General features: G+C 38.7%; 1 protein-coding gene across 1 annotated transcript in view; it reads right to left on the bottom strand.

The window, feature by feature from the left end:
• Positions 1 to 208: 208 nt before the first annotated feature.
• Positions 209 to 27,016, bottom strand: part of LOC104277353 (epithelial splicing regulatory protein 2) — a 43,392-nt gene continuing 16,584 nt past the window's right edge. The window contains exons 4-17 of the mRNA XM_009873963.1: positions 24,273 to 24,386; positions 22,406 to 22,520; positions 21,831 to 21,929; positions 21,657 to 21,711; positions 20,744 to 20,854; positions 19,918 to 20,050; positions 19,670 to 19,712; positions 18,882 to 19,183; positions 17,334 to 17,555; positions 15,849 to 16,035; positions 14,451 to 14,643; positions 13,238 to 13,415; positions 4,464 to 4,575; positions 209 to 1,593 (exon numbers count right to left, since the gene is read on the bottom strand). Coding sequence (XP_009872265.1) covers positions 4,486 to 4,575; positions 13,238 to 13,415; positions 14,451 to 14,643; positions 15,849 to 16,035; positions 17,334 to 17,555; positions 18,882 to 19,183; positions 19,670 to 19,712; positions 19,918 to 20,050; positions 20,744 to 20,854; positions 21,657 to 21,711; positions 21,831 to 21,929; positions 22,406 to 22,520; positions 24,273 to 24,386 — 1,842 coding nt within the window. The 3' untranslated portion in view covers positions 209 to 1,593; positions 4,464 to 4,485. The remainder of the gene's footprint in view (positions 1,594 to 4,463; positions 4,576 to 13,237; positions 13,416 to 14,450; positions 14,644 to 15,848; positions 16,036 to 17,333; positions 17,556 to 18,881; positions 19,184 to 19,669; positions 19,713 to 19,917; positions 20,051 to 20,743; positions 20,855 to 21,656; positions 21,712 to 21,830; positions 21,930 to 22,405; positions 22,521 to 24,272; positions 24,387 to 27,016) is intronic.

The raw sequence follows: 27,016 nt of genomic DNA, 5'->3' as shown, positions 1-27,016 counted from the left end.
AAATATGTCATATATAATTTCTGCCAGCACATGCAAAAAGAAGAAAAAAGAAAAGAAATAAAAATAAAAATCACACCACTCTCACAAGGTACATATGCTTACCTAAACCTCAGAGAAAAAATAACCTTTTACTCATTTTTCTACCAGAGAAGGATGCTCCATGAAAATGCATTAAGACAAAGCACCAGTTACTTTCAAAAGCCACACATCGTAAGCAACTCTTTTATTTGTTGTAATATAAAGAAGCATACATAATTCAGTTCTTTGAAGTACAACTCAAATTGTACACTAACAAAAAAATCAATTCAGACATCCACGAACATGTCACAACAGGATTCATTACATTGCGCTCTGCTGGTATTGCACTTGGAATGGTTTTGAAGTAAGGCACAGTAAAAACAAAGTCATTTAGTGCTTCTACAGCAGATGTCTTTTTTTAAACCCATGCTACATGACGTACAAGTACTTCTAGCTTATGTATATACACACATAAGGAAAAAGAAAAAAGCATGCACTATAGGATTTAGATTTCAACATATCTTGTTTCATAATATACAAATAAAAGTAGTTGAAAGATGTAAACAAATTGCATGCACATAAACTAGAGCAAAATCTTTAATACAGTATCTGAAAGCTATTATGCTTAAATAAAAAAATATAACTTATTAGTACTCAGGTTTATGTGCCATTTTTGTCCTGTAGAGATTAGAAGTTGGGGACAAGGAATTATAGGTGGACAGGGAAGATTTTTCTGGTTTTGCTGTTGTTTTTATTTTTTTGCTTTACAGGTTGGCAGCAATACATTGGTAAGAAAGACAAATATGGCTTTTTGCAAAACAATGTATAATGAAAACAGAAGAAAGCACAATTGCATTTTGGGTTTACCATCTTGGTATTTTCCAGTCAAGAACAAAACACACCAAAAAAAATCAATATGATCAATGCTTTGAACTGGGAAAGCTATGCATTCCAAAAGACCTTTCTAAAGACACTTAAACTCTACAAAAAACAGACACTTTGTCAAGTGTAAACTCTTAAGACTAAACACAGACGAATCTGAACGACTCAAGCTTCACTTTCCACTTCAAATGCTACTGAACAGGCTTCTCCCATGGCTGCAATAGCTGAAGTGCTATTAAGACTGTCTTCAGAACTAACTAGATGCCAGGAGAGGAGCAGGTCTGCTTATTTTTAAACAAGTACATTAGAAATTAAGTAAATTAAATGCATAATTTTTGGTTTCACGTAATCTTTGGCATAGGATATGCCATTTTTCAAAATTAAATACAGGACAGGTACCGCTCTACATTCCAACATGTTATGCTGAAAAGGCACATTTGCTGCCGCCTAGGGAGCAAGGGAAGACTTCTCATTTTGCAAAAGGCACGGTGTTTAGTGCGATGTTCTTTCCCCGTTCCCCCAAACAGTGTTTAGTTAGACCAGGTACAGTTCTACACAGCGGCTTCCCAGGAGCTGTCCGTTTTTCTCAGCCACTGCTTTCTTAGCTAGATCCAGGCTTGGAAAAGTCACCAATGCCTCTCCACTTGGCTGGCCACTGAAGTTGTAAAGCACGAGGATGGAATCTGCGTGGAGCTGTAATGGTAAAAGATGACAAAAGAAAGAAAGAAAAAAACCTATTAAGAGTAGAGACCACACCTGGAAATGCAGTTTTTAATTATGTGCATCTGGTTCACTCCACTCCTGTCTGTGGCGAAGAGTATGGATGTGAGAACGGAAAAGAGGAGAAGGGACTGAAGATTAAAGAATTCTGCTTTTAGCTTGGCAAACAGCAGCAGCTCTTATTCTGCTGATCATGTAGACATAATTCCATGCAAAGATTTTGCTGGAAAGTACAGATTAAAGGCTGATATGAAAAGGAAGACTTAGATGTTAATAAAAGCTATAAATGGAGCAAGAACGTCCAGTCATTCAACAAATAATTCCTGTACTATGTGGACTACCGGCCAAGTGACAAAGGCTATAAGGCATGTGAATACTCGTATGCCAAGTTGTTGTTTGTTTTTTTTAAATAGAGCTATATGAGATTTCTGTGCTGGGAGGATGAGCTGAAATTAACACAGGTATACAGTGCAAGAAAGATTGTTCGCTAAAACAAAGTAAATTTTGGGGCAGTCCAACTGAATTAAAGAAATCTTCACTGTAATTTTAACAAGGCTAAAAAAAAAAGGCAGGATAGCAAATGAGATTTTTTAGTCATTGGAGTTGTTTTACTTTGGATTGCATTTGCCTTCATGAATTCTTAAAAGGCAGTTCCAAAATGCCGAGTTTAAAGCAGACATCTCTGTCTACCCCATGGTACCCCAGCCATTTCTCAGAACATGCTGGAAGCGCTTCCTAGCCCCATTTATTGGGTGGAAATGGATCCCAGTGAAGTTTTAAAACCAAAGATTGAAGGACCAAAAGCTCAGCATACAGGGTTAGTTGGCTGGAGAAATCAGCATCAACCAAAACCTACAGTCTGTGCTGGAAAACCAATCAGTTTTAGTGATATTAACCCAGTTCAAGTTAAGTTCATGTCACATCTGTCCTCAGGAGTTTATAAGAGGTTAAAATACTTAAGGTTTTCACTTTTTGTAGAATTTGTGCATGCCTGAGATGCTGCAAGAAATAGCAGACTTCTGAGTTATTACCAGCATCAGTTTCTCATCAGCTTTACATTCAAACATACGAAACCAAAGCAAGTGCATGCCATTCATCCAAACACTTAGCAGGCAGTAAAAGCATTCTTAAGATATAAGCAACAATATACATGATTTTCATTTCTAAAGTGTAAGACAGTTAGTACAAACCTCATATAATTTCTTCTCACAAAACTAAAGTTAGTCAAGAAATAGCATGCGGAAAGAAATTCAAAGATAACAGAAAACATCATGTCTGAATCCCAGTTTAGGTTTGGAAGTAATCGTGGTTTATTTCAGGATAATACTGTGCTCAGAGAGAAAGCTGTACACAGTTTGAATTGAGCTGCAAATCTGAGCTAAAAGATCATCTGCTCTAAACCAGCTCTTTGCTGTTAATCCACATGGGTTTAAGTCATTTACCATCAGTCCTGAAAGCAAGTTTAATACTGCAGTTCAGGGTCAGGTGAAAACATACTTGGAGCACAGTCAGAACTCTAAGCAGAGAGGACAGCTTTAAAAAGTTTAAATAGCAGCATTGGTGTAATACCAATGTAAGGATCTGGAAATCTACATTCTAAGAGTTGCATAGAAAGTCAGCAGACAAGTCTGCACCTTCTGCAAGCAACATAATTATGAGTTAAATAAAATCCTTCAGTTTCAGACACACTAGTTTTAGATTCTTATTTATAAATATTTATAACCAGATTTTCTTTATGTATGTATAGTTTCAAAAATACATATTCACATCAATACAAATTTTTTTTCTGAATGTTTTGTTTGAAAAAGACTGGTACATGTCTGATACTACTTTGGACTGCTTCAAATTCAGGCTGGGCCACTCAGTGAATTATTTTCTAGACAAAGACTGTTTCCATCTCATATGTAGTAGAACCTTATTGTTGATCTTGTTTTCCAGTTAATCTGGGTAAAATAAGAGATCCAGACAGATTGTCCATGGTCACCTAAACATGGAAATGCTCAGAGTAATAATGGGTGTTCTACACACCACCAGACTGTGCAGCCTCTAGTCTGTGTTCTCCCTAACATATCTAACAACTGAGTTGATGGTGATGATGTAAAGGTCACTTTATCTATGAAGATAATTCTACCAAGGCACAGTATTTGATTGTCATTTATTATACTGAAAGTTTTGTGTGTTTTTTTAAAGAAGAGAAAAAAAACGGTAGCATTTTGAATCAAATACAACAGTATTGGAATGCTACAAACTCCATCTAGGTCACCATAAAATTCTTTAGGAATTACGAGTTAGCACCAATTTACCATTAGCAAATTTAGATAGTTGCCTTAGAAAATCACCAAAGAAACTTCTCCTAAAAAAATAAAAAAAGTATTGTAATAGTTCATGTTGCATTAGGGAGATCAAGAAACAGAATGATTAATCTTTAGACAGCCATATGATGCAGGAAAGAGCCAGCCAGAGGTCTGGGGGTTTTTCTGCACATACGTTTGTGTGTGCTTTGTAGCCATATCAGGAAAAAAATAAAATCTTCTCCTGCTATGCTAAAAATAAAATATCAGACTGAAAGCTTCATGCAGGAAACAAGCACTAATAAACTCTGCTGGAAGTTGAACACACCATCTGAGTGGAAAATTGCAATCACATGACCTCCACCACTGCTATCCCGTTGACTACAGGTCACAATTGGCCTATTCCCTTAGGTTAGCTGATTTTTTAATAGGACAAAAGCAGAAAAATTAAAGCAAGGACCCCAACGCAAGCTGAGAAGGGGAAAAAGCCGCAAGCAAAGCACTCTTTTTTTTTCGCCACTGGAGACCCAGTTTCTGCCAGTCACATCTTACCTTCTTCAGAAGTTACAAAGAGTTACAAACAGACCCACTCTTTCGGTGCTTGTAACACACTCCTTGCTTGATCGCTCAGCTGAATAAGGCCATTGTAGTCATCAGGTGCATACTACAGTACAAGTGTGATATATGATAATCAGCAAGAGAAGGAACAGTTCTGGTACAGCAAGCCACACAGACGATCATTTGCAACCATAATTAAGAGCATCAGCTATAATAACTGGCAGGAGACAATGAATTTGACAGATAGTATTTTTATGCAAGATAAAAAAATACATCAACTGAATTACTGGCTGTAGAAATAGATTTAGAGTAAATACATGTGAGGAATATTGTAAACTGTGTATTGGAACTGTTCCTTATCAAGGAAGATAAACAGTTCAGACCATGAAGTGCTGCTTTTTTTCTTCTACTCAGGAGACGGCAGCATCGGGAAACAAAACTCCTAAGCTGGCAGAATCATGCTTCCAGTAATGACTGTCACTGGGACAGACGAGCATCTTCCAGCATGCCTGCTGAGGTGGGAGATCAGAAATGTACGGATCTCATTCAAATCTTTTATGCAGTCATAGAAATAAACTGCAGCTTCTCTAGGCTTAAGTGATACACACTTCAGCTACATATACTTGCATTACATAGACTACACCAGTGTAGTCAAAGAAAATCAATGCCCTTGCACGAATGCACTTAGAAGATAAAATAGCATTTATACTAGTGTATTTCCATATAGGAAAAATAAATAACTTGTACAGCTTGACTGCATCATGATAGATTTATAGTAGAAGAATATTAAAATAAAAAATAGTGACTGTCCAGTATAGTCACACCAATAAACTAAACCAAAAAATCAGATCAGATCTAAGACATATTTGAGATCCTGAATTTGAACAGTAATCATGCATACTATTAGAGGCCCTGGTACAAATATGAAATCTATAGACACAAAATAGATCTTAGAGAATAGGAAACACTGCTTTTTATCTATCTCATAATCTTTCCAAATGAAACATCCTGGAAAGGGCCTGAGCATTCTTGCACATGCTACAAAGACTACGGCAGTGGCTCCTGTAAACTAGAAGATAAAATGTCTAGCATAACACAAGTTATAGAATTTCATTTCAGTGGCAACAAGTTCCCTGTCTCCCCCCAAAATGGCCATTTTGCAGTAATGTTTTAGAGGACTGCCAAATGCCCACAATGTAGATATACTATGCTGCCTTCCTTTCTGTGATACAAAACGTCTCCTGCCAGCTTAGGGAGAAAAAGGCATTATATTTGTGTGTACAGGATGCATTCTGTCCATCCAAAGTGAAGTCGAAAAGAAAAAACCCAACCATCACAGTATACACCTTCCACAGAGAACAATAACCAAGAGCCCAGAGAACGCAGAAGAAAAGAACCTCCCAGAAATTTTACTACTGAATTCTAGCCACCTTCACATCTAGACCCATGCCATTAAGTAAAAGACAAATATAAGAAGTATTTTCTAGATAGTCTCTGCCAGGGCAACCAGACCGTGCAAATATTAGATTTATCAGTTCCCAGACCTGCCCTTGAAACAAATCTACAAAATGTAAGCTTACTCTTTGGAAGGAATGTCTCAAGATAGTACATACTTTAGATTATCAGTAGATGTACAGCAGGTAAAAATCTATAGTCTCTTGTGAGGGACAATTTTTAAAAGGTTACACTAAGAATACATAAACAAAGTGGAAAACACAGAAAGTGTGAAAACTACCCTGCACAGGAATGACAAAGTTGTCAGAACTTGGCCCTAGGACCAAAGAAAGAAATAGAGAAAGAAAGGAAGAAAAAACAAACAAAAAAAGACCTAGCAATAGAAGCAACTGCTAATCGCAAGAAAGATTGGTAAGAGTGTGCAGTTAATTAAAACAGAAGTTGTACAATGGTAAATGCTCCAAACTTAAAGATTTTAAAAAGTAGTACTGCAAACCAAGCTAGGAAATAAAGTGGAGGAAGTCTTATTCCCTGTGGATGAAAGGGCAACTACCCAAACTTGTCTGAGAAGTACATAATCACAACTACTGCTGATTCCGTTTGTACTTCAGAAAGCCGTTAAGAACAAAACAAAAATCATCCAACAACACAGGACAAACAATGTAAAGCCAAGAATAAACCAGTAAAATTATTAAAGGGAAATAGTTTTGCTAGCTTCACCTGCCATGCAGGAGGCCACATTCTACTTCTGTTTAGATCACTTAGTGATTTAACTTCCTACTATAACCAGCTGTAAGTTCACTGAGTTAGATTCTAGCAGTTTGTTCCCTGTATAAATGTTACTGAGACAGTATAATATTGATATAATATGAAACTTCACATTGTATTTTCAAACACCTACCCCTAACACACAAGTAACTGGTAAAAAGTTACCAAATACTGCAGTAGTTCCCCTTAAATTTAAATCAGATAAAACTAAAAGTAGACCTCACTGTGAGTGCCTCCACTACCCTCCTCTTATGCCACATCATCTTGTTCCCACCATCCTTGCTTTTCTGAACCGAAACAGCCTCGTTCCTCAGAGCTGCTGCTCTGTTCCCTCCTCCCTTCAAGCTCACAGCTCTTGGGGGGTTGGACTTCTCTGCCAAGGTAAAACACTCTGTGATTCTTTCTCAGCCAGGGCCTTCCACTTACTCTCAATATCGCAACAGCAGCATTAAAATGCCACTGGAATGATAGAGTAGCAAATCTTACTTTTTAAGCTAATGGCTTCATAAAAGTTTTCCTTCACCTCATCCTATTAAATTGGATACTTGCATACACTCTGGTGCTACACTGACTTCTTGCGGTGATCAAAGATGGAAGCTACGATCAAGAAAAACAGAAACTAAATAGAGAAACTAGGCATGGGACAAAGTTTGCATTTAGAACCTGACCTAGGAGAAGGAGGCACAACAGAACCTTTGCAGGTGGTTACTAAATAAGATTCTGGGGTCAACAATTAGCTCTGTGGCAGGTTGCAAGACAGCAGGAGGAATATGTTTATATGCTGGGGAAAAACACCACAGCTGATTGGAACAGAGATTACATTGAACAGTGAAGAATGGTATTTCCTGGTCCCTGCATTCTTTTTATCTCACCTGTGACAGTGGGGCCTTTATAGCTTAAGACACGTCTGTTAATAACAGCAAAATGATGTTTCCTGAAGGACATGTTGCTTCTTTACAGAATCGGCAGCTTGCCTTACAAGCATAAAGTAAAATACTTTTCTAGGTGTTAACATTTGAAATGGCAGAGATATTACAATCCTATGTATATTAAATAACACTTATTGCAACATCAAATAACATACAGACTATATAATAAGTGACAGATGTCTATTAAATAACGCTAACTCTTCTCTCCCAAAGGAGATGACCATTTCTCACTAACTACCTCCACTATGGTAGCATCTCCCAAACAGACTATTTGCCATGCTCACTGCATTGCAAAGCTTTTTAGATTATAGGAATCAAGAGACAGGCTGGTTAATAGAGGTGGTAGACTACTCTCTCATTGTTCATGTAGTGGGGGGGTTTGTGTGTGTTTTTTTTGTTTTCAGGCTGCTTTATTTCTTCCAGAAATACCTGCTACCTTGAGGGGAACGTGGGACTGGTTCTTAGGCCCTCACAGATTGTGCACAGATTTAATAAGGTCACTAACTGGAGAGACATTGATTTCCATTGAATTTTTGCAGTTCCTACAGTGAACATTCAAAGATCAGTCTGAAAACAGCTTATACAAAGCAATCTAGGGAAAAGAAAAAATCCATTGGTAAAATGAAAATTAAAAATGGGAAGTATATTTAGACATGTCCCAGCTAGGAAAAAAACAAGGGGAAATGAAAGCAAAAGAAAATGGCATAAGTAAAATGCTCACTTCAGAATTGCAGCTGCAATTCCAGTCTAAACTACTGATAAACTTTATCACAGAACAATTCCTAAAGGGAAGAAATCCAGCTCCAGAGTTCAGAAAAAAGTCTAGATACAGTAAGTCTGGAATGCAGAATCAGATTTGATGACTAAGTAACTGCTGCCTTTGGCACAAAAGTGAGGAGAAATACTCTAGACTGGCTTTGCCAATGAAGCAGATGAATCGTTCCTCAGGAGTGCCGATACAAACACCAGCAACCACCCAAATGCTTTGTGGAACAGATTCCACCTGCATGTTTTGTGGAACGGTAGTGAAATACATAATGCCTGTTCCCAAAAATACAGCTTGAAGGTGGTGCCACTTAGTCTCTTGTTTCAAGCATGGGAGGCAACAGACTGAAACAGTAACCACTAATTTACTAGTCCCTGTCTCCCAGATGCTTTCCCCACACAGGCAACATTTCCAGGTAGAAGATAAAGTCTAAATAAAGCAAAACAAGCAGCATACTCTATTCCAAGAGCACATGGGTGAGCATATAACAATACCTATATTGCAAATGATTTCAAATACTAGTAAGTGGGAATTCTTCCTCTACCAAATCTCGTTTCCCTTCCCTACTCAGAAGGTGCTATGCCTAGAAGTGGCACACAGGTGATGAGGTATCCCTCTCAGACTACAAAGAATCAGATTTCAAAAGGAACTCATAGGAAATAGAGAATACTTCTTTGTTTAAGCATGTGTTTCAGAGAAAAAAAAAACCCTAATCCCTAAAAAGTCAGTAACAATGAAGCCCGCTGTCCTGATACAAGAGAGAAATGTTGTTAATATCCTTGGAATTTAGCCATCCACCTACTTCCCTTCCTTATTACTGTTTTAAGCAAAAGCCACCTTCCTCCCCCCACAACAACAAGCCTTGAATTCCGGGTCTCTGAAGACTTGGAGGATTAATAAACTGTGAAAGCTCCTTCTAGCTGCAGATAAAAGGCACCAAAGCCCAGTATAGGTTTAAAGAACAGTATTTAAGCTTCTCTTACATAAAAAGACATACAGAAAGAAATCCCTGCATTTCCATCCTAACCTTTTTCAGTAAATTCAAGAGGCTTTAAATAAAGCTCAGAGCATGACTGCGGCCTCTAAATCTTAGTCTTCTCCCAGTTTCTTTTTTTACTAGTTCTGAAAAGGACTTCTATACTTAGACACGACTTACCTAAACAGCAAGTCTGCTTTCTAAGAACTAATCCACACAGTCTTTTTCGGGCAGATAGGAGTTCACAATCAGGCCAGCCTCCAACAAACTGGGCAGCTACTAAACGCATGCTGAATCCTAGCTAGGACACTAGTTGTGAGCTACCTTTTGGTCAGCTAAGACTATGGGCACAGTTAAATTGCATCTACTTGTACACAAACCTACCAGTTCTCGTCACAATAACAACTCTGCCCACATCAGCAATGAATCTGCACTCTCGTAAGGGGAAAAAAAAAAAGGTCATTATTTGAAAACTAGACATATTTCTCATTGATTTAGTGGCTAAAGAGTAAAACTCACATAGGATTTAGCCAGTAAATACAGAAAAATACTTCTGATTGAAAAATTTTGTTCTGATACGCACAAACAACTTCATGTAAATCCATCACTCAACTGCTACACCCGTCCTTTATTTACTTTTCTCTCACTGCTTCTACAAATGTACAGTGATGATCTTAAGTAACAATGAAAAGTCTGCTGCACGTAATAACTATTTTTGCACCACTTGTCCCGCAAACTTTTCCCCCACAGGATATAAAATGCGATGTATAAGTGTTTTAGCACCCACCAAAGCAAGTACTGTCATCTTACTGTCCTACCAGAATTGTATGGTGGGGGAGGTTATTGTTGTGGTATTTGCTGTTGTTGTTGGTTTTAAGTATCCTTTAGGCATGTATCCAGTAGACGACTGGAGTCAAGTCAATGAATCTGTTGCATTACTGTACAACTAAAAAGCAATTTAACATTAATTTCTTACTGAATCAAAGAACAGTAAAATTAGCTCTTTTGAAGATTATAGTACATTACGATATTATACAGAAAGGTGATGGGGAAAATTACCGTCTCTAGGATTTATTAAAATTCTTCACAGGTTTTTCAAGTACGTTTAATGCAAGATACATTAAACACATGCTGGCTGGAAGAAATTTTCAACAATAAGAAAGCAGAATGACAAGAAATCAAGCCGCTGAACCACGGAACAAGAGGCTAATGTTGATAAAATGAAAATTAAAATGCTGATCTGCAGATTTTTACATTATTCATTATTAGAAGCATGTACTGATGTTGAGACCAGCTTGTTGAAGCCCATGATAAGCAAACTCTATCCCTTAAGAGGCAGGTCTGGTATGAAAAGTGCTTTCACCTAAGTAGCAACGTGTGCATCCATGCAATATATAGAGCCCATGAAGACAACAGAAGAGAATAAAGCAAGAACTAGAACTTCAAACCTGTTCCTTTCAGACAAAGACAAAAATCACCCTTCAATCTTAGTATCTCCGATCTGGTTCCCAGTATACCAACATTGAAGCCCATTAAATACCAACATCAATTAGTTACACAGAGAATTCAAACCATGCCCAAAACGCTGAAGATTATTAGGAGCTCACTTTATAAACGAGCAGGAGCAGCGTGCAATAAATCCTTGGGCAGCATCAGAAAATGAAAAAAAAAATAATGTGAGAAGAAATGGGAGGAAAAAAGAAAAAAAAAGATTAGTTATTGCCCCAGAGACATAATATTGTCCCAGCACAGTAAGTCATCACCTCTTTTTTCCCCTAGAGGAATAAGCAAATATAAAACTAGCATTACCACATGTGGGATTCCAAGAACAATTCAAAATAATTCCTTGGCTCCTTTCTAAGATATTGAACCCGATCTCATTTGGACAACATCTTCTAAAGAAATCAAAGAGGTGACCAATTTAATAACGGTAACCGATGATGACAGGAGGTTGCAAGCAGAAGAACACAGTTTTCACCTTGTGGCAAAATTTCTACTCATTTGAAACATTTAACTGTGCAATACAGACACCATGAACTGCTCTTCAAATGCAGAAACAAGGAAAAAGGCAAATTCAGCACCAAACCCCAAATCCAGATTCACAAAACCGAAGATTTAGTGGAAGACATCACTGCTACTAGACATTGTCACTGATCTGCTCCATGCATAGACAGGTTCAGGTCACATTTTTCAATGGAGCACTTACATTTCTAGCCAAATTTCAATTCGGAAAATAGGCTTCCTCACTTAAGGTTTTAACATGTCCACTATCCACCCACCAAATCCCCCAGTCAGCTGAAATGATAAAAAAAAGTAAAATAGCAATGGCTAAGCAACAGATGAATGATTACTACCGGAAATCAGGAAAACCATAAGCAACTGAATTTGGTTTCAACTCTGACAACAGCTGTTTAAGAAAAAGCCCTAAAATACAACGCTGAGTTTCTTTTTAATATTTGTCAAAATCCATCACACTTTTTACTTTCTATAAGCTAAACTTCAATTTTTTCCACTGCTAAACCAAGTATGGAAAATTAATTTCAAACATAAATATAACATTTGTAAAGAAGCTGCAACAGGTAGAATATTGTCTTGCAAATACTCAAAGCTTGGAAGGTATACATTTAAGCATCTGTTCTCAGTCTACATTCATTTACTTAGCAGACATCTGGCTCTACAAATTAAAGTCTATTTATTTCATTAATATTCTTAAAGGACAAAGTAAAAAAACCAAACAAAAAAACCCCAAAAAACATACCATGCCTAAATGTTGTATTAACTGCTGCTATGCATTTAAAAAACCCACCTGTACCTTGCCTGTTAGCAATACCACTGTCCTGCAACTTAAGAGAATTTTGAAGGAGAAACATGCAAAACTTATCTTCTTTTCACACATACCACTTGAATAGTGCTGTGAGACCTGCCAAGAAGATTTTAAGTCAGAGCTTCTGAGTAGTACCAAAAGGGCAGATTTGGTATTTTTGCAAGTGCTGTTATCCTCAGAAGTTAAATACTCACCAGAATACACCATATTCAGTTATCTTTCCTTTTAGCAAACGTTATGACAAAACATGGGTATAGGTAAAAGATCTTTCAAGATGAAAGGCAGAAGACATGGAAAGACCCATTCCATGAATTCAGGTAAGTGCTGCTAGAAAAAAAATGTTTGTAGATGCTGCCTTTTTTCTTTTTTTAGTGTTCCTCAACAAGGTAAGATTCTATGTGTTTGCTCACTGATAGAGCACTGAATCAGTACATCATGACTGAAGTTACCTATAGCACATGGAATATTTGCTATCAGTATAAAATGCTTTGGAAAACAGGGGTTTTTTTAGGTTGCTATTTTATGCAATTTTAATGGAAATTGTTGCTGCCTGTAACCAAAATAGTCCTTGAAAGAGTATCTCACAGAGGTGTGCGTCTCCCCCTCTGCAAGCAAGTCATCACACCTATATCACAGCCTTTCGTACTCAAAATCTGCTCTCAGTGGACTTTTAAGTCTTGGAGGTCAAACACTGATGCTACCTAGGGCTCCCACCAAAAAGTGGTCAGGGCTGGAAAGCTTGACAGCCCTCACCTTCCTCTGGCAGTCCCTTCACCGTCCCAGTCACACCAGGGCTCTGCGCTCTCTCGGTCTTTCAGCTCAAAACCTAACCCTAGACCTAGATCACTGCTTTCAGATTAGGATATGTTTGTCGTACAAGAAATCAGGCAAACTGTATGTTACACTTCGGTCTGCCAGTTAGATATAGACTGTGCAACTTGCTCACTTGTTCAGCAATTTCCAGAAAGCACTCCCTTGCTCAGTTTGATCTCCACTGATCACTACTTGGAGATCCAAATACAATATCAAGAAGAAGGGCTGCATACTAACCTGGTACCCCTGGAAGAAACTGAGTATCTCCTTCATTCCTGTGTTATATGGCAAGCCCTGCATACGGACTAATGCTCCAGGCTGGGGCAGAATCGGAGTGTGGGTGGCAGTGGCAGCAGCGGCTACAGCTCCTGGAGGAGCTGCAATATACCCTACCGTGGTAGGGGATACTGGAGGACTGAAAGAGAAAGAGGGACAAAATTATTATGAAAACCAATAACCAGCTTTAGTACTTGGAATAAGACAAAGATGAAACAAAAAATTTAAATCTGACAATAAGCCCAAAAAACACAGAAAAACAAGCAAGCCCAGATGTGAACTGCTTTGTGGACTTTCTTCATTTCAGCATTTGATAACTTATTTTAAGAGAAGGAAGGGAAAGGAAAATAGCTAACATTTATAGCTGAAGACATGAAGAGTGGAACTTGTTATTTTCCAGGGGAGAAGGAGAAAAAAAAAAAAAAAAATAGCGACAGATGACTTGTTCTAAGACTGTTAATAAAACCAGAAAAACAAAAGGAAATTCGTGGGATCATTTTATGAAAAGCAGGCAAAGTCCCAAATTTGGTACTTCCGAGCCATAAAACAGTGAGTAAAACAGGATTTCTGGTCAGGGCGTGTCTAGCAATTTACCAGATACTCAGGCTAGTAAGTGTCACAAGCCTAGAAAGTACAAGTGAACAAGCTCTTTCTCTATGGACCCAAGCACCAGGCTTCAGTGAGCCAGGCTGATACCATCTGTGGGAAGGGAAAAGGCAGAGATCTACTTTGCTTACATGTGAAGTGTTCTTTGATCTCGCTGATACAAGAAATCAAAACTAGTACACACCTATGATGAGTCTTTCAGTATGGAAACAGTATCGTTAAGTACAAGAACAAACTAAGGGATGATGATAGAGGCATGTATTGACACAGCTTCTTGTTTGGCCAAGAAATAGAGCCGCCTTGATGACATTGCTCCAGTGCCAAATCCAATGTTAAATATTACATCAACACTATCAAGAGATTCAAATAGAATCTACAGGAAAGTCAAACGTCATTACAGGGCCACAGAAAACCAGTTAAAATGGCTACTGCCTCTGCTGACCAACATCAAGTTCCCAGGACTATCTACACCAGAAGTACAACCTTAAGAGCTGTTTGCAGGTGACCCCACAGTTGCCTGCTCCACTGAGATGAAATGCCAAGAGAAGCAGCCAAGTCTAGGGCTTACCTGGGATAGTAAGCTGTGTAATTCATATAAAGCTGAGCAGCCTGAGCTGGGTAGTAGGTAACAGTTGGAGGAGCAGCTGCAGAGGCCTGGGGAGTCCTGGTGGTTGGCAAGAGGGCTGGTGGCTGGTAAAGCGCTGCTTCGGCAGGGATCACAGCTGCTGTTTGGAAAGCAGCGTAGGCTGGTGGAGAAAGACCTAAAAACAAATGAGGACACAGCAACAAAAACCAATCAAAACGGAGATGTCTGCTGCAGGAACGGAATAATTCATCCCAATGCGATTAACACCATCTGGGCACAATTAATAAATCCTTGTGAAAAGGCTGCTCTCCAGCCTCTCCCTGGGAGACCTCTGCTACATCATCACCATGAACAGCAACTGGGGCATTCAAAATGAGCAATTCCTAAGAGTTCACAACTCCTACAGCTGAGCAGCCTTGTCCTTATGCAAACGGAAAGTAGGGAACTCCCGAGTTATTCAAAGAAAGCATAAAGCCATGTGCATAGAGAAAGCAGGCGTGCACACCAACACACCCTCTGCTCTTCCTAACAGAAGTTGTACTCTGTGGGGAAAAAAGTACCATAATATTAGCTACACATGGGCATGAGTTTTCATGTATAAACCTCCTGCAACTTCAAAAAGTCTTTTTAGGATATTGCAAAAGGAAAAAAGAATATCCCACTAGTCTGATACATTTTGATGAACAAATACTTGATTTTTATAGGAACATTAAGCTTGGCTTGGTGTGCAAGTTGTTTTTATATACTATATTTGGCAGCTTTTTACTATTTCACAAATACACATTTGTATCTGCTTTGTGATCTGATAGTGAGACTAATTAGAATGGTACAGTAAAGTTCCATTACAGTTCCACAATAAGGTTCACTGCAATCTTAAATAAAATAAAAAAATCCATCCAGCGTCACCACTCCATGGTCTGTTAGCATATCATCCTAGTGTTTTCCTTCAAAAATAAGCCCATAGAGTACCTTCTCTCAATGCTCTAAGGCAAGACAGCAAGAGCACTCATTGGCAGCTAGAATATAGAATTCCTCCTCCTTTCAAAACTCCCTCTATTTCCAAGTAGGTTTTCCTACAGGCAAGACTACTGCAGAGCTCAGAAGAACAGTACACCCATAAAAAGCAAAGTGTGCACAATTTCACTGGCAAGGCCTTTGCTGCCCTCTACTCACCACCGAAAACACAATAAAAACGCCTCTGATCAGTCCCATTATTGCCCAAAGGGAACAATTCCAATCTCAGCATGTATACAGATGGATGATTATTGATCATGGCAAAACCCAAGTCAAAGGTGAAAGGCCACAAAGCTTTAGCACCTACCACATATCAGCCTTTAGCAGCAGAGAGCAGAAGAATTGGAGACTTACATGGTAACTTACATGGCGGTGGGGATAAGCCACTACGATTTAAAGTGCCACCCATTAAAACAAAGTTCATCTCCTCTCCCGAACACTGGAATACTTCCACATAACGGTCCTTCATCATTTTTTTGTGACATTTTTGAGCCACCATAAAGGCTTTGTCAGCAGATTTCATTTGGATAAAAGCATCACCCGACGGTCGTCCCTAGCAGGGGGCAAATAATCAAGTCAATCTGTTATTAAGACATCCAGAGAACAAGAAATACAGAAGGTGCCAAGAACAAATGTCTACTGAAACTCTGTATTGTTCTTCCTCATCTGGCACCAATGATAATAACTCAACAAATATTTTTAGGAGCAGAAAGACAAGCATCATGTAACCAGCGCCCAGCTAACACAACACCGCTTCCATCTTCTGCAGAAAGAAACAGCGAATAAATCAGCATGGAAACAAAGTTTGGAGGCCTCTAAATTCAAATGCTGTTCAAAGCAGGGCTAGCTTTCCACTTGTATCAGGTCACTCATGGCCTTCTCTACTTGAATTCTGAGCATCTGCAAGGCTGGAGGTTCCACAGCATCCCTGGAAACCCGTTTGGGTGCTTAACTAATCTCTCCTTGTGATTTTGTTTTTCCTTTTCACCCAAATGGAATTTTCCTTGATGCAGTTTAACATTGTCTCTTACTCTTTTGCTGTGAAGAGTATAGGAGGAGTCTGGCTTTACCTTCCCTGTAACTACTTTTTAGGTAATAATACAAGAGTGTAAAGCTCAAGGTATGCTTTAAAGTCCATAGCTACATTAGAAATTGATGTCCAGGTCTGTTTTTCTGCAACCTGACAGACAGACATTGCTGTATGAATAAAATATTGAAGTCTCTTAATAAAAAAGAATAAATATAGTAGATCTCTTTCATTTGTGCTCTTTAATACCTCAATATTTTTATGGCTAATAGAATTTGGTTTTAACACAAGACAACAAGAAAAAAAAGTCCCTATGATTATGTCATTAAAATATACCCAGAACACAATTTTTAGTTATCAACTTTCTTTAGAGCCTGAGAAGTTTCTAATCAAGTTAGAAGTCAGGAAAACCTAATTTTCTCAAAAAATACCACTCAACACAGCTACCACTGAGCAGAAAACCACTGCTGAAGCTGACAGAGCAGCTATACCATCTAACATGAGACAGAGATGTCTTGAGTATTTCCAGCACTTGACTGAGACACAAGGGACTATTTAAGACAGCTTCTAAGACAAAGCCATCATTAAAAGAACAAGCTTCATCCTCCCCAGCCCTATACATACATCTATAGAAAAGCACGTGTGTATGTAAAAGGGGAGGAGAAATGAGGAGAAAGAAGTAACAAAATGACAGGCAAGCAGAACATAACACTGTCTCCAGTTTATAGAAGATGTGAAGAACAGTCAAGCTACCCTGACTTCTAACCCTGTTCAATAACTGGAAAGGCAGCGCTCCCAGACAAGCCGCCGTGATTCTGTGTTACCTGTTGATTAAGGACCATATGAACTCCGTGGGGCTTGATATCAGCGGTGGCGTCTCCCATAAATTCCAGGATGTCATCAATGCCAGCAGTGTAAGGCAGGCCTCTGAGCCGCACGCAGTCACGGATGCTGCCTGTGGCAATGGTGTATGGTGGGGGGATGACAGGAATGATGGGAGTTGGGAGCGTGGGAATAAGAGGTGTTGACATATAGCGATTAAGCACCTGTCGGAAAAAAAAGCACACCGATAGAGATTTACACATCAAACAATTCTCACAATACTTTCATAGATTTAAATAAACCCACTTCCAACACTAGAGAGAAAAAAAACCCACAACCTTCTTAAATTTTTGTGGATAGTTTCCGGCTCCACATTTGAAAGTTTCAAACCCAGAATGGGAGAGAGGAAGACTTAGGTAGACACTAATAACAGACTTCTCTAATCTCATTAAAGTTAAAAAGCACATTACAGTTAATTTTAGAATATCCAAAAGAAACATTTGAAAATCCCATTTGTGCTAATAAAGCACATAAAGTTCTCTCTTAAATTAGGGTAAATTAAATACAGTCTTTTTAAAAGAACTGAGACCTGAAATAATTCATATGTAAAAACATCAACTCTAATTCCTTCATAAAGTCGAAACCAGGACAAACAGAAATAAACACATTCCACTGAAACAGGTACCAAAAAAAGAGGTTACAAAACTTTAGTTTTGTCAATAATGATTCAGCCTAAGGGAGTTTGTCTCCACAGAAGCCTTTTTTCAAGAATCTACTTGCAGCGCCTTTCAGGTCAGAAATCTTCTCCCCAAGTTGTGTACAGAATATCACAATTACTTAGTCTTAATGCTAAGTAGATGAGAGCTGGCTTTACCTTCTGTAATTACTCAAACAAAGAGCCTGCAATTCCCTTAAAAACCCCCAATAATCTCTTGTTTAAGCGGCAAAAAAAGTAGGGTGTCAACTTAGAGAGCTGTTGTAGAGCAAGAAGTGATGACGTAACGAAGTTACAAAAGTTTTAGCCAGGTCTCCTTAACAAAAATGAGAGCAAAGACTTGGTCACTGTGACAGAGTGGTTTTCTCATAATGGTTCCCATTGGCATTATCAGTCTAGAAATATTCTGTGACAGGAAAGAATTGCAATATGTGGCTCTTTCCACAGGTTTGAGCTGGTGGTGTCAAAATAAAATGGTTTTACCAGTTTAAGATCAGGATTATAGGAACTGGTGAAGAATAGGAGAAAAAAAGTGAAATATATTACCTTAAGAAAACAAATATTTCACTTCCTTTCACCAAAAATCAGACATATTCTGTCTTTTACTTTACAATCTAAGGGATGGTGAAAAATACAACAAACAAACAGTTGGCAGTAAAGAAAAAAACCAAACAACCACACACAAACCCCACTGCTGCATTTTCCGTGCCAATCAGGAAGCACATACTACCCCTTCTAGAACTTGACATCTTCAATATTAATAGACTTTCACAGTCATCTACAACATGCAGGTGTTAGAAGAAATGTTTTGAGTCTCACAGCCAATAGTTACAACCTGTTGGACTTCTGCTGCTGTGCTCCTGAAGAGCTCAATGTAACGTTTCCCAAGTATTTCTTTGTGTTTTTTAAGTGCATTCTGTGCATATTCTTCACAGGAAAATAACACAAACGCATCTCCTGTGGGCCTGCCATCGGGATACTTGACAAAGAGAAGTCCATCTTTCCCTCCTGTCACTGGGCACTCTGGCCCCAGGAATCCCAAGACGTCCTCCTGAGTAGCAGTGAACGGAAGGCCTCTCATCCGGATGATAACTTGATTCTCCTTAGATAAGAACTGGGCCACTTCATTGGAGGTGCCTGGTGGAAGAACAGCAACACATGGTCAGTCAATCCCACAGGGTACAGGAGGGGCAAAGCATTAAGGAGCAATACAGGACGTAAGTAGCTAGTAACAAACCCACAGGTGACCTGAGATCCTACTAACTCCCGGTAATCTATTTTGAAGTGAAAACCCCCTACTCTGCAACTGTTTCCTATTTTAATGAGATGGGAACAAAGATGAGATGCGTGCTTATACAATGTACACAGACGCTTCCACTGCAAAAGCTCAGCTTTCTCCCAAGCAGTAAGACCTGTCTGTGTATATTGCAGCTCAAATGCTCACAGCTCAAATTCAACCATGTGAAACCAGAACTTGACAGCATCAAGTAGTCTTGGGAGGCAAAAGAGGAAAAGCTACTTCATTATTCATTTGTATCCTCAGACAAGAAAAAACAAAAAAACCCAACCCCCACAAAATCCTATGAACTTAGGTAAATCAAACTGAACTCCAGCATCACTTACCTCCAGCAATTTTTAAGAATTCTTCCCCAGTTGCTTTGTAAACCTTAAAAAGAAAATAAAACAAACAAAAAAATCACACATGAAAATTACAAAATATAACTCTAAAATACATGTACTCTTCCAGATGCGAGTGAATTGTATTTTGGTACTTAAAGTGAAAATGAAGTGCAGCTTGTTCTCACTTAAAAGTGCAGTCTAAAATATTCAGGTCACTCTCCCAATATTTGTTTCAAGTCATTTTTTTTTACCTCAATATATCTGCTACCCATGTGATGCTTATGTCTTTCCAGCGCAAGATCTCTCTGTTCAGAACTGACAAACCGAACTAGTGCCTCCCCATTCCTTCTTCCTTGAGCATTCAGACAAAGAGCCACACCACCTCTGGAAGATAAAGCCAACAAAAATAAACACAATTACACTGCAGAATCTGCTTCAGCTAGATCTTGGATCTCTCGCTGTTCACCACTTTAACTTCCACGCAGATGTAAGTTTGGAAGCCCTTCCTATCATCTCAGAGATGCAAATTTTAATTTCTCCATACCTTTAAATTAAAAAAAAAATAAAAAAATATATTTTCTCAGTGTTGAGAATCTGGAAATATATATTAAGCAACAGGTATGATAAATTAAATTCACTCACTCTATGTATACACACACGCACAGAGGGGTACACATGTCAGTCAAGAAAATTTCTCCCAAACAGCACTTGGAGATTTCTGGGTCTGGCCTGTTTAGGAGGTATAGCAGAATACTGAGGAGTTGGCACAAAATTAAATCTTCTATAGGACTCTGCCTTGATTAATGCAATAGGATTTTACTTCTTTAGATAGTAGCAATAAATGAACATACGACGGCTTTCAACTGGTTAAGTCTCTTTTCTTTTTCACACACTTCAAAACTCTTTCCTGCACACCTAAGGCTGGTAAACCCTATTCAGTTATCATGACCACACGCTGGGAAGGGGCCCAGGTGGGGAAACACTTTAGAAGCACGTAATCTAGTGGGGGTGTGGGGGATGCGTGCAAAACAAATATTAAAAGAACTTGCTATTAAAGACAAATTCTTATTATCTTACTTGGCAATGTTGAGTCCTTTGAAAAATCGAGCAATATCTTGGTCTGAAGACTGCCACGGCAAACCCCTGGCACGTATTACTGTCTCACTGTCCACAGTTTCAGATTTACTACTGCACAGAAAAAGAAAAAAAAAGTCAAAGAAAGCGGTAATCTACATTTTTCATTCTTACCACATTTCAGTTTGCAACTAATTTCATTATCTTACAAATTTCAGTTTGCAACTAAACTTGTAAATCAGGAGTATATTTGCTGTTGAGACACTCATTTAAATAAAGGAAAAATAATTGGGATGATCCTTTTATATACACGACACCTAAGATGCGCCATCGTGTCACCACATTGCAATTCCTTAAAAATAGTAAAACTGTCTCAAATGAATAAGGAATTGGATTCATTTTATTAGAAAGATCCAACACCGATGACTACAAGGCAGTCCTAAAAATTAGTATTATGCTTCATTCTCCAGTTACTGCGATGCATTTGAAAACAAAATCCAATTCTCATTCTTCTCTCCCTAAAGCCAATATGCAATACAGCACATTCGACTACTCTTCAGAAGCAACACGCAGTTCAGCAGCAGACAGAGTGCACCAGGCAGTACCCCTGTTGACTTAGGGAAAGTTCACAAATATTTCTTCACCACTGGGTAAGATAAGTCAGCCTCGCTGCCATGCAAAACAGAAGCTAGAGAACAAAGAGCATTTAACTTGCAGTGACTTCAAAGAGACAGACTGACGTACAGCATTCAACACACCAGCTAGAGTCTGTCTACATTGAACTACTGAATATACACTGTTGCTGCTCTCGGAACCAAACTACTTTCATAGGGACCCTGGAGAAACATTCGTAAGCTTTCCTTGCTGTAAACAAAGCCCATTTTTGGTTGTAAACAACCGTGACAAGGGCACTTACCAAGGACCTGTTTCATACTTGTATTTCACAGTTTCAGGCTCAGTAAATACGTGATCTGCAACAAAACAGGAAGTTTAAATATAACCAGGGTCAGATTACTGAAGAATGAGAGTAGCACTGCCAATTCTTAAAGAAAAGAAAGATTTCAGCATTCTGTATAAATAATTTACTTACTACAACTTTCAGAGAGCATGCTGAAAATGATAGCCACCATGGTTTTCACTTGCCACACGCCAAAGTCCTCCTCTGCTTCATCTGTCCCTAAGCCTAGATCTAAACAGGTGATTACAGAAAATAACAGACTTGCACAACCATTTGTAAACAAGTCATAAGGCTTTCCTGATACTAACACAGAACTGGTAATCAAATTTACTGGTCTTAGTAGGGACACACAATCATTAGACATTTGTTACTCTGCTCATAAATTGGTTAATATTCACTTTAATGGTCAACAGTCTGAAAACTATTGATAGCTTACAGCAGTGCCAACAGTTAAAAAAAAGCTGAATAAGTTCCTATCACTTCAAACATAACTGAGCTTTAACTACATTCAGCTGGGCAAGAACAATTCTAAAATTTACTTGTAGGGTTTGGGGCACACAAAGTGAATCAAATATTCCTTCCATTTTACCTGTGAGTTCTTAAAACCCATTTATTAACTTTAGAAGAATAAAACCTGTAACAATCACAGAGATAAAATCTAAGAAAGCATAACCGATTCTGGTGTAAAAGCTGCAGCAAAAGGATACATTCTGCCATGGTCTTGATAGTCTGATCTTTCACGGCGGCTGAACTAGGGTAGCAAGCGTGAAATTCTTTGCGCAGATCGTAAAAGGAATAGAAGCAGTCTGACAGCAGAAAGTTCTACAAGGAAGGCAAAAAGTTTGTTTTGTGCACATCATTCCTTTAAATTCCCACTAATATTTTTGGACTGAATGAGGCAGTCTCAAAAATTGCATTGTTGCATATCATCAGCTTGTCTATGATAGACCAGTTCTTTTGTAACACAGTTCGAGTTCCGCAGCTTTACAGAATTAGACCTCACGGCTTCTGAAAGGCAGACCTGGGCAAAACAGCTGGATATAGCTGGGGAAGAATGGGAAGAAAAAAAGATGTAGGTTTTGCTGTTTTATAAATACCACCACTCAGGATAATGTATTTTCTCTTTTGTGGCTACAACATGGTAAGGAAGTTTAAACAAATATTGCTACAGTTCCCAGCAACTTCAAGACATGTATTCGGTACTGCTGTGTAGAGGATAAGAACTTAAATTATATAACATTATTAAACATTTAATCAGTCCGTCACTCAGACATTAGCTTACCTTTTCAAGGAATTAAGCAAATAATTCTGGTCTAATTCACTACTTTCTTACACACTCCAACTGTTTTACTATAGAAATATCTGACCAGTCTAGCCAATTAGCATGCACCTTTGTATTTAAGAAATTAAGAAACTTAAGGAAGTCACAAGGTACTGCTTCTTAGAATGGCAGGAATAACAAGAGCTAAGGTCTGAGGGTTGTTAACATTTGATGTGCAGGGAGAAAATACACGTTTGCAAATGAAAAAGTATTGAAGGAGAAAAAAAGAAAGAAGAGACAGAAATGCAGTATTAAGAGACTCAACATGTGATCAGATCCATTCCTTGACTTGGTAAGGACAATTATTTCTTCCACAATGTTATAGTGTTTGTTTTAGTCCATTTGTGTCAAGAGGGAAGTACACAGAATTACCCCACCCCCCCAAAAAATTATCACGTCTGAACGTTAAATATCATTCTTGTTTCCTTACTTGCTTCGTCCCTACATAAATATGCATGTTTCATAAAGTTACAGCATTATGTTTTAATATAACACAAATGCCAGATGAATATTTGTAGAAACTCGGCATGAGCCAATACCCTTATATAGAGATAAAAAAAATACAACTGATCAGTCAACTCCTCGCATGTCAGCAGCTCCCATTCCTGTGGGGTTCCTGCAGACCCTGCCAAGCAGGCTAACTCAGGAGCCACCACCCTGCACAAAGGCAAGATTCTTCTCCCTGCACAAGACAGTCTGCTCTAAGCCCTTGCAGGAACTCGGGAGTGGAAACTGCTGCTTCATATGGTTGCTGAATACATATGGATGGGGAACCACTGTCATTCTCCAGGGCAAGTCACACTGCCTGTGTGTTTGACCTCTACAGGACATTGGCACATAGCTCCTCCCAATTTCAAATCTTGGTAGAAATCTATGGCTCCACACAGAACCTGTGGTTTAACTCAAGTCTAAACAAAGCAACAGTTCTCCATCACCTTTGCCAAGGTTAGACCTGTGCCTTTGCTTCCATTTCTGGAGACACAAAATTCCAAGTACTTGTATTATTCCTGCTTCTATCTTGTCTTTCCTAATTTTCTTCTTCATTATGGCCATCTAAGAGTCTCATGTACTGAAATGACTTCCAAGAACAAGTGTGAAGAATTACGCTGCTACTCAGGGTTGGTACAGGGAAGGGATCATCTTAAATATTCCCAAGGTTGAATTGTGCTGTTCATCTCAAATGCACATAAACTATTTTCTTTGATGTCATTAAAACACAGCATTGTCCTTGTCTGTATGTTCTGATCTCATACCTTCTTAGATGTCTCTGGGTGGAGGACTTGTCGAATGAGTAACTGGCCATCGCTGCAGAGCGTGTAAGAGCTCCTTCCAAGTACTTTCAAATCACTGGATACCAGCTGACTAAACTGAAAAATAAAGTGATAAATTCTATTGTAGTGAAAAATGAAAGCTCTTGCTAGAGATACAGTGTTATAAACACTAGATAAAATAATTCCCTATCTGTAGCATGGATAACCCCCAATAAGTTAATTCTCAAGAGGAAAAAAGCCTTGTTCAATGTTATTTTCCATCCTTATACAACAGTTTGTAGCCTTTTCTTACTCCATACCAGTGCTAAATTCCTTGTTCATAACAGTCAACTAATGTATTATAGTACCTACATGTATCAAAACAGTAAATAGTAGCTTGTTAGCTAATTTTCAAGGGGACAAATATAATTATTCTAAGCTTCCCTCTCGATGCTACTCCCTCCCAGGAAAGCATCACCTCAGAAACAGAGCAATAATTAACATCATGATGCAGTAGCCACCCACTGCTCTCAGCAACAGCTTCCAACTCCAAAACAACCACCTCCAAAAGCAAATTACAGGTTGAACTGAAACTCAAGAAATCTTTACACTGTCCTTTAACCAGTGTATGGGGAGGGAAAAGAGGGTTGTTTTCTTTTATTATCAACATGTGATGCTTCACAGTCTGCTCAGGAAAGACAATGTCATAATGATCTGATCTCATATCAACACAGTTTTGACTGCGTGAGCAAATGCTGCAGCATCTGTGTTCCAAAAGTAAGGCCTCACAAGGGAGAAATCACATATTGAACATGATTTAGTAGGAGCACAGACATGACTACCCAGGCTTTATTTCATAATAAGTGCTTAAAACCAACTGAGCCCCTTTCCTAGGCTTGGACAGCTAACCAGCACTCCACTAGCATCTTGAGTTCAGAAATGCTGTAGCAGTGGCTGCTACATATCAAGGCCAAGAACAGAGCAGCAGAGCTGCGTAAAGCTCAGTGTAAGCATCCTCTGTAAATTGCTTAGTTTGCATATATATGCACACAGATATAGATACAAATATATCTATAAGATGAAGTTATTTAATATAAAAAATTATATTTGAAACTTAAAGGATGAAATATCCTCCCCAAAAGCCCTTTACAATGCAATTCCTTGCACACTACCAAAACACACAAAATCCCCCAAACAACCCAAATTCCTGCAGATTCAGAAAGCCAGTTTCCTCCTGATTGCTAGCTCAGGTTGTGTTCCTACCACAAGCTGAAGTCTTTAAGAACCTGAGGCTATAAAGCAAGTCATTGTTTAATGATGATTTAAAGCCAGAAAACTGAGATCTGAGAGTGCTCAAAATACCTCAGCTGATGTGTAAACATCAGAAAAAGAAGAAAATTCCAGAGGACTCTAAAGGAATCACTTCAGAAATGCAGCTCTGGGGACTGCCATGGTCAGAGACCAACAACAAATATTCTCACCACAATAACAGACATGAGGAGAATTGCTACTTTCTGTTTTCACTTCTGGGCACGATAAGGAGGAAGTATTTGTAAAAAGGGATTGGAAGGGGTGATAGGAATTAGCCTCCAGAAGATGTACAGGGATCCTTGCCAACAGGAAGCAGAGTCTTACTGATGAACAGTAATAAAACACTCCCCAAACCTTCAACTTTGTACCCTGTGCTTCTGAAGATGCACAAGAGCCCCTATGAAGAATGCAATTAGGGAGCTATTTTGATCAGATACAAGAAGAAATCCAACACACACAGTTTGAGAGAAGCAGCAAATGTATGCAGCCTCCTGCTTTACAAATAAATATAAGAACTGTAGTTCAAAAAGTCTTCACCAAGTTAGAAAACAAAAGGAGAAAAAATGTTTGGACAAGGGAGGAAATGCTCAGGCCAAATGCTGTAAGTGAAGTTGTTAAAAATCAAGGGTGCTGCACTGAAATATTCACTTTTTTTTTCCCCAGTGGCATTTCCCACACAACATACAGCTGAAAAGATGGATAAACAACACAGCTATTTTCAGAAGACCCTGGTGAGAATACATCAAGAAGAGCGAAACATTGCATAAGGACACCAATAAGCCAAATACTCTGAGCATACCAAGGTTTAAAGAAAGCATGAGAGGCAGCATTTAGTTTTAGTTTTTACTGACCTTAAGTTTTTACTGATTTAGGTTTTAGTTTTAACTGACCTTAAGTATCTGCACTGCATATTTATTAAATGTCAGTGATAATCTTCAACATTGCAAACTCCTTTCCAGTGGGACAACCGACACACCAAAACAATTCTCTACTTTTCTAACTAGAAGCCAGCAGCTTTAAGCGCCTTAGATAAAATGCCACAAGGTTGGCAGGCCTTGCTGAGTGCTTATTTAGAAACTTCTATTTTAAAAACAGCCTTTTTCAAACTTTGGGGTGTACAGCTCCAGAAGAGGGCAAAGAGTGTGGGAAGAACACTCAGGAGACACGAGCAATCCTTCCCATCCAAAACAACTCAGCTATCACATGCGCTACCTGAGGAGAGGAACAGGGTAGTAGAGTGTGAATGGGAAGATTCACCTAGGAGATGAACATGGGGCAAAATAGCAAGTGTAACACTGTCACAGAGGAACATCAGATATTTGAGATTAGCCTGAATTGGCCTTTTTCATCTACATGAGGCATCTCCAAATTCTGGGAAGGTTAAATATGAAAGTATAGCTGTGGCCCAGCTCTTGTAACTACAGCTTACACAGGAC

Source organism: Apaloderma vittatum, unplaced genomic scaffold, assembly GCF_000703405.1.
Source record: "Apaloderma vittatum isolate BGI_N311 unplaced genomic scaffold, ASM70340v1 scaffold20027, whole genome shotgun sequence".
In the NCBI taxonomy this organism is placed as follows: Eukaryota; Metazoa; Chordata; class Aves; order Trogoniformes; family Trogonidae; genus Apaloderma; species Apaloderma vittatum.
Note: the sequence above shows the minus strand (reverse complement) of the source record. Positions and strands in the feature narration are given on the sequence as shown.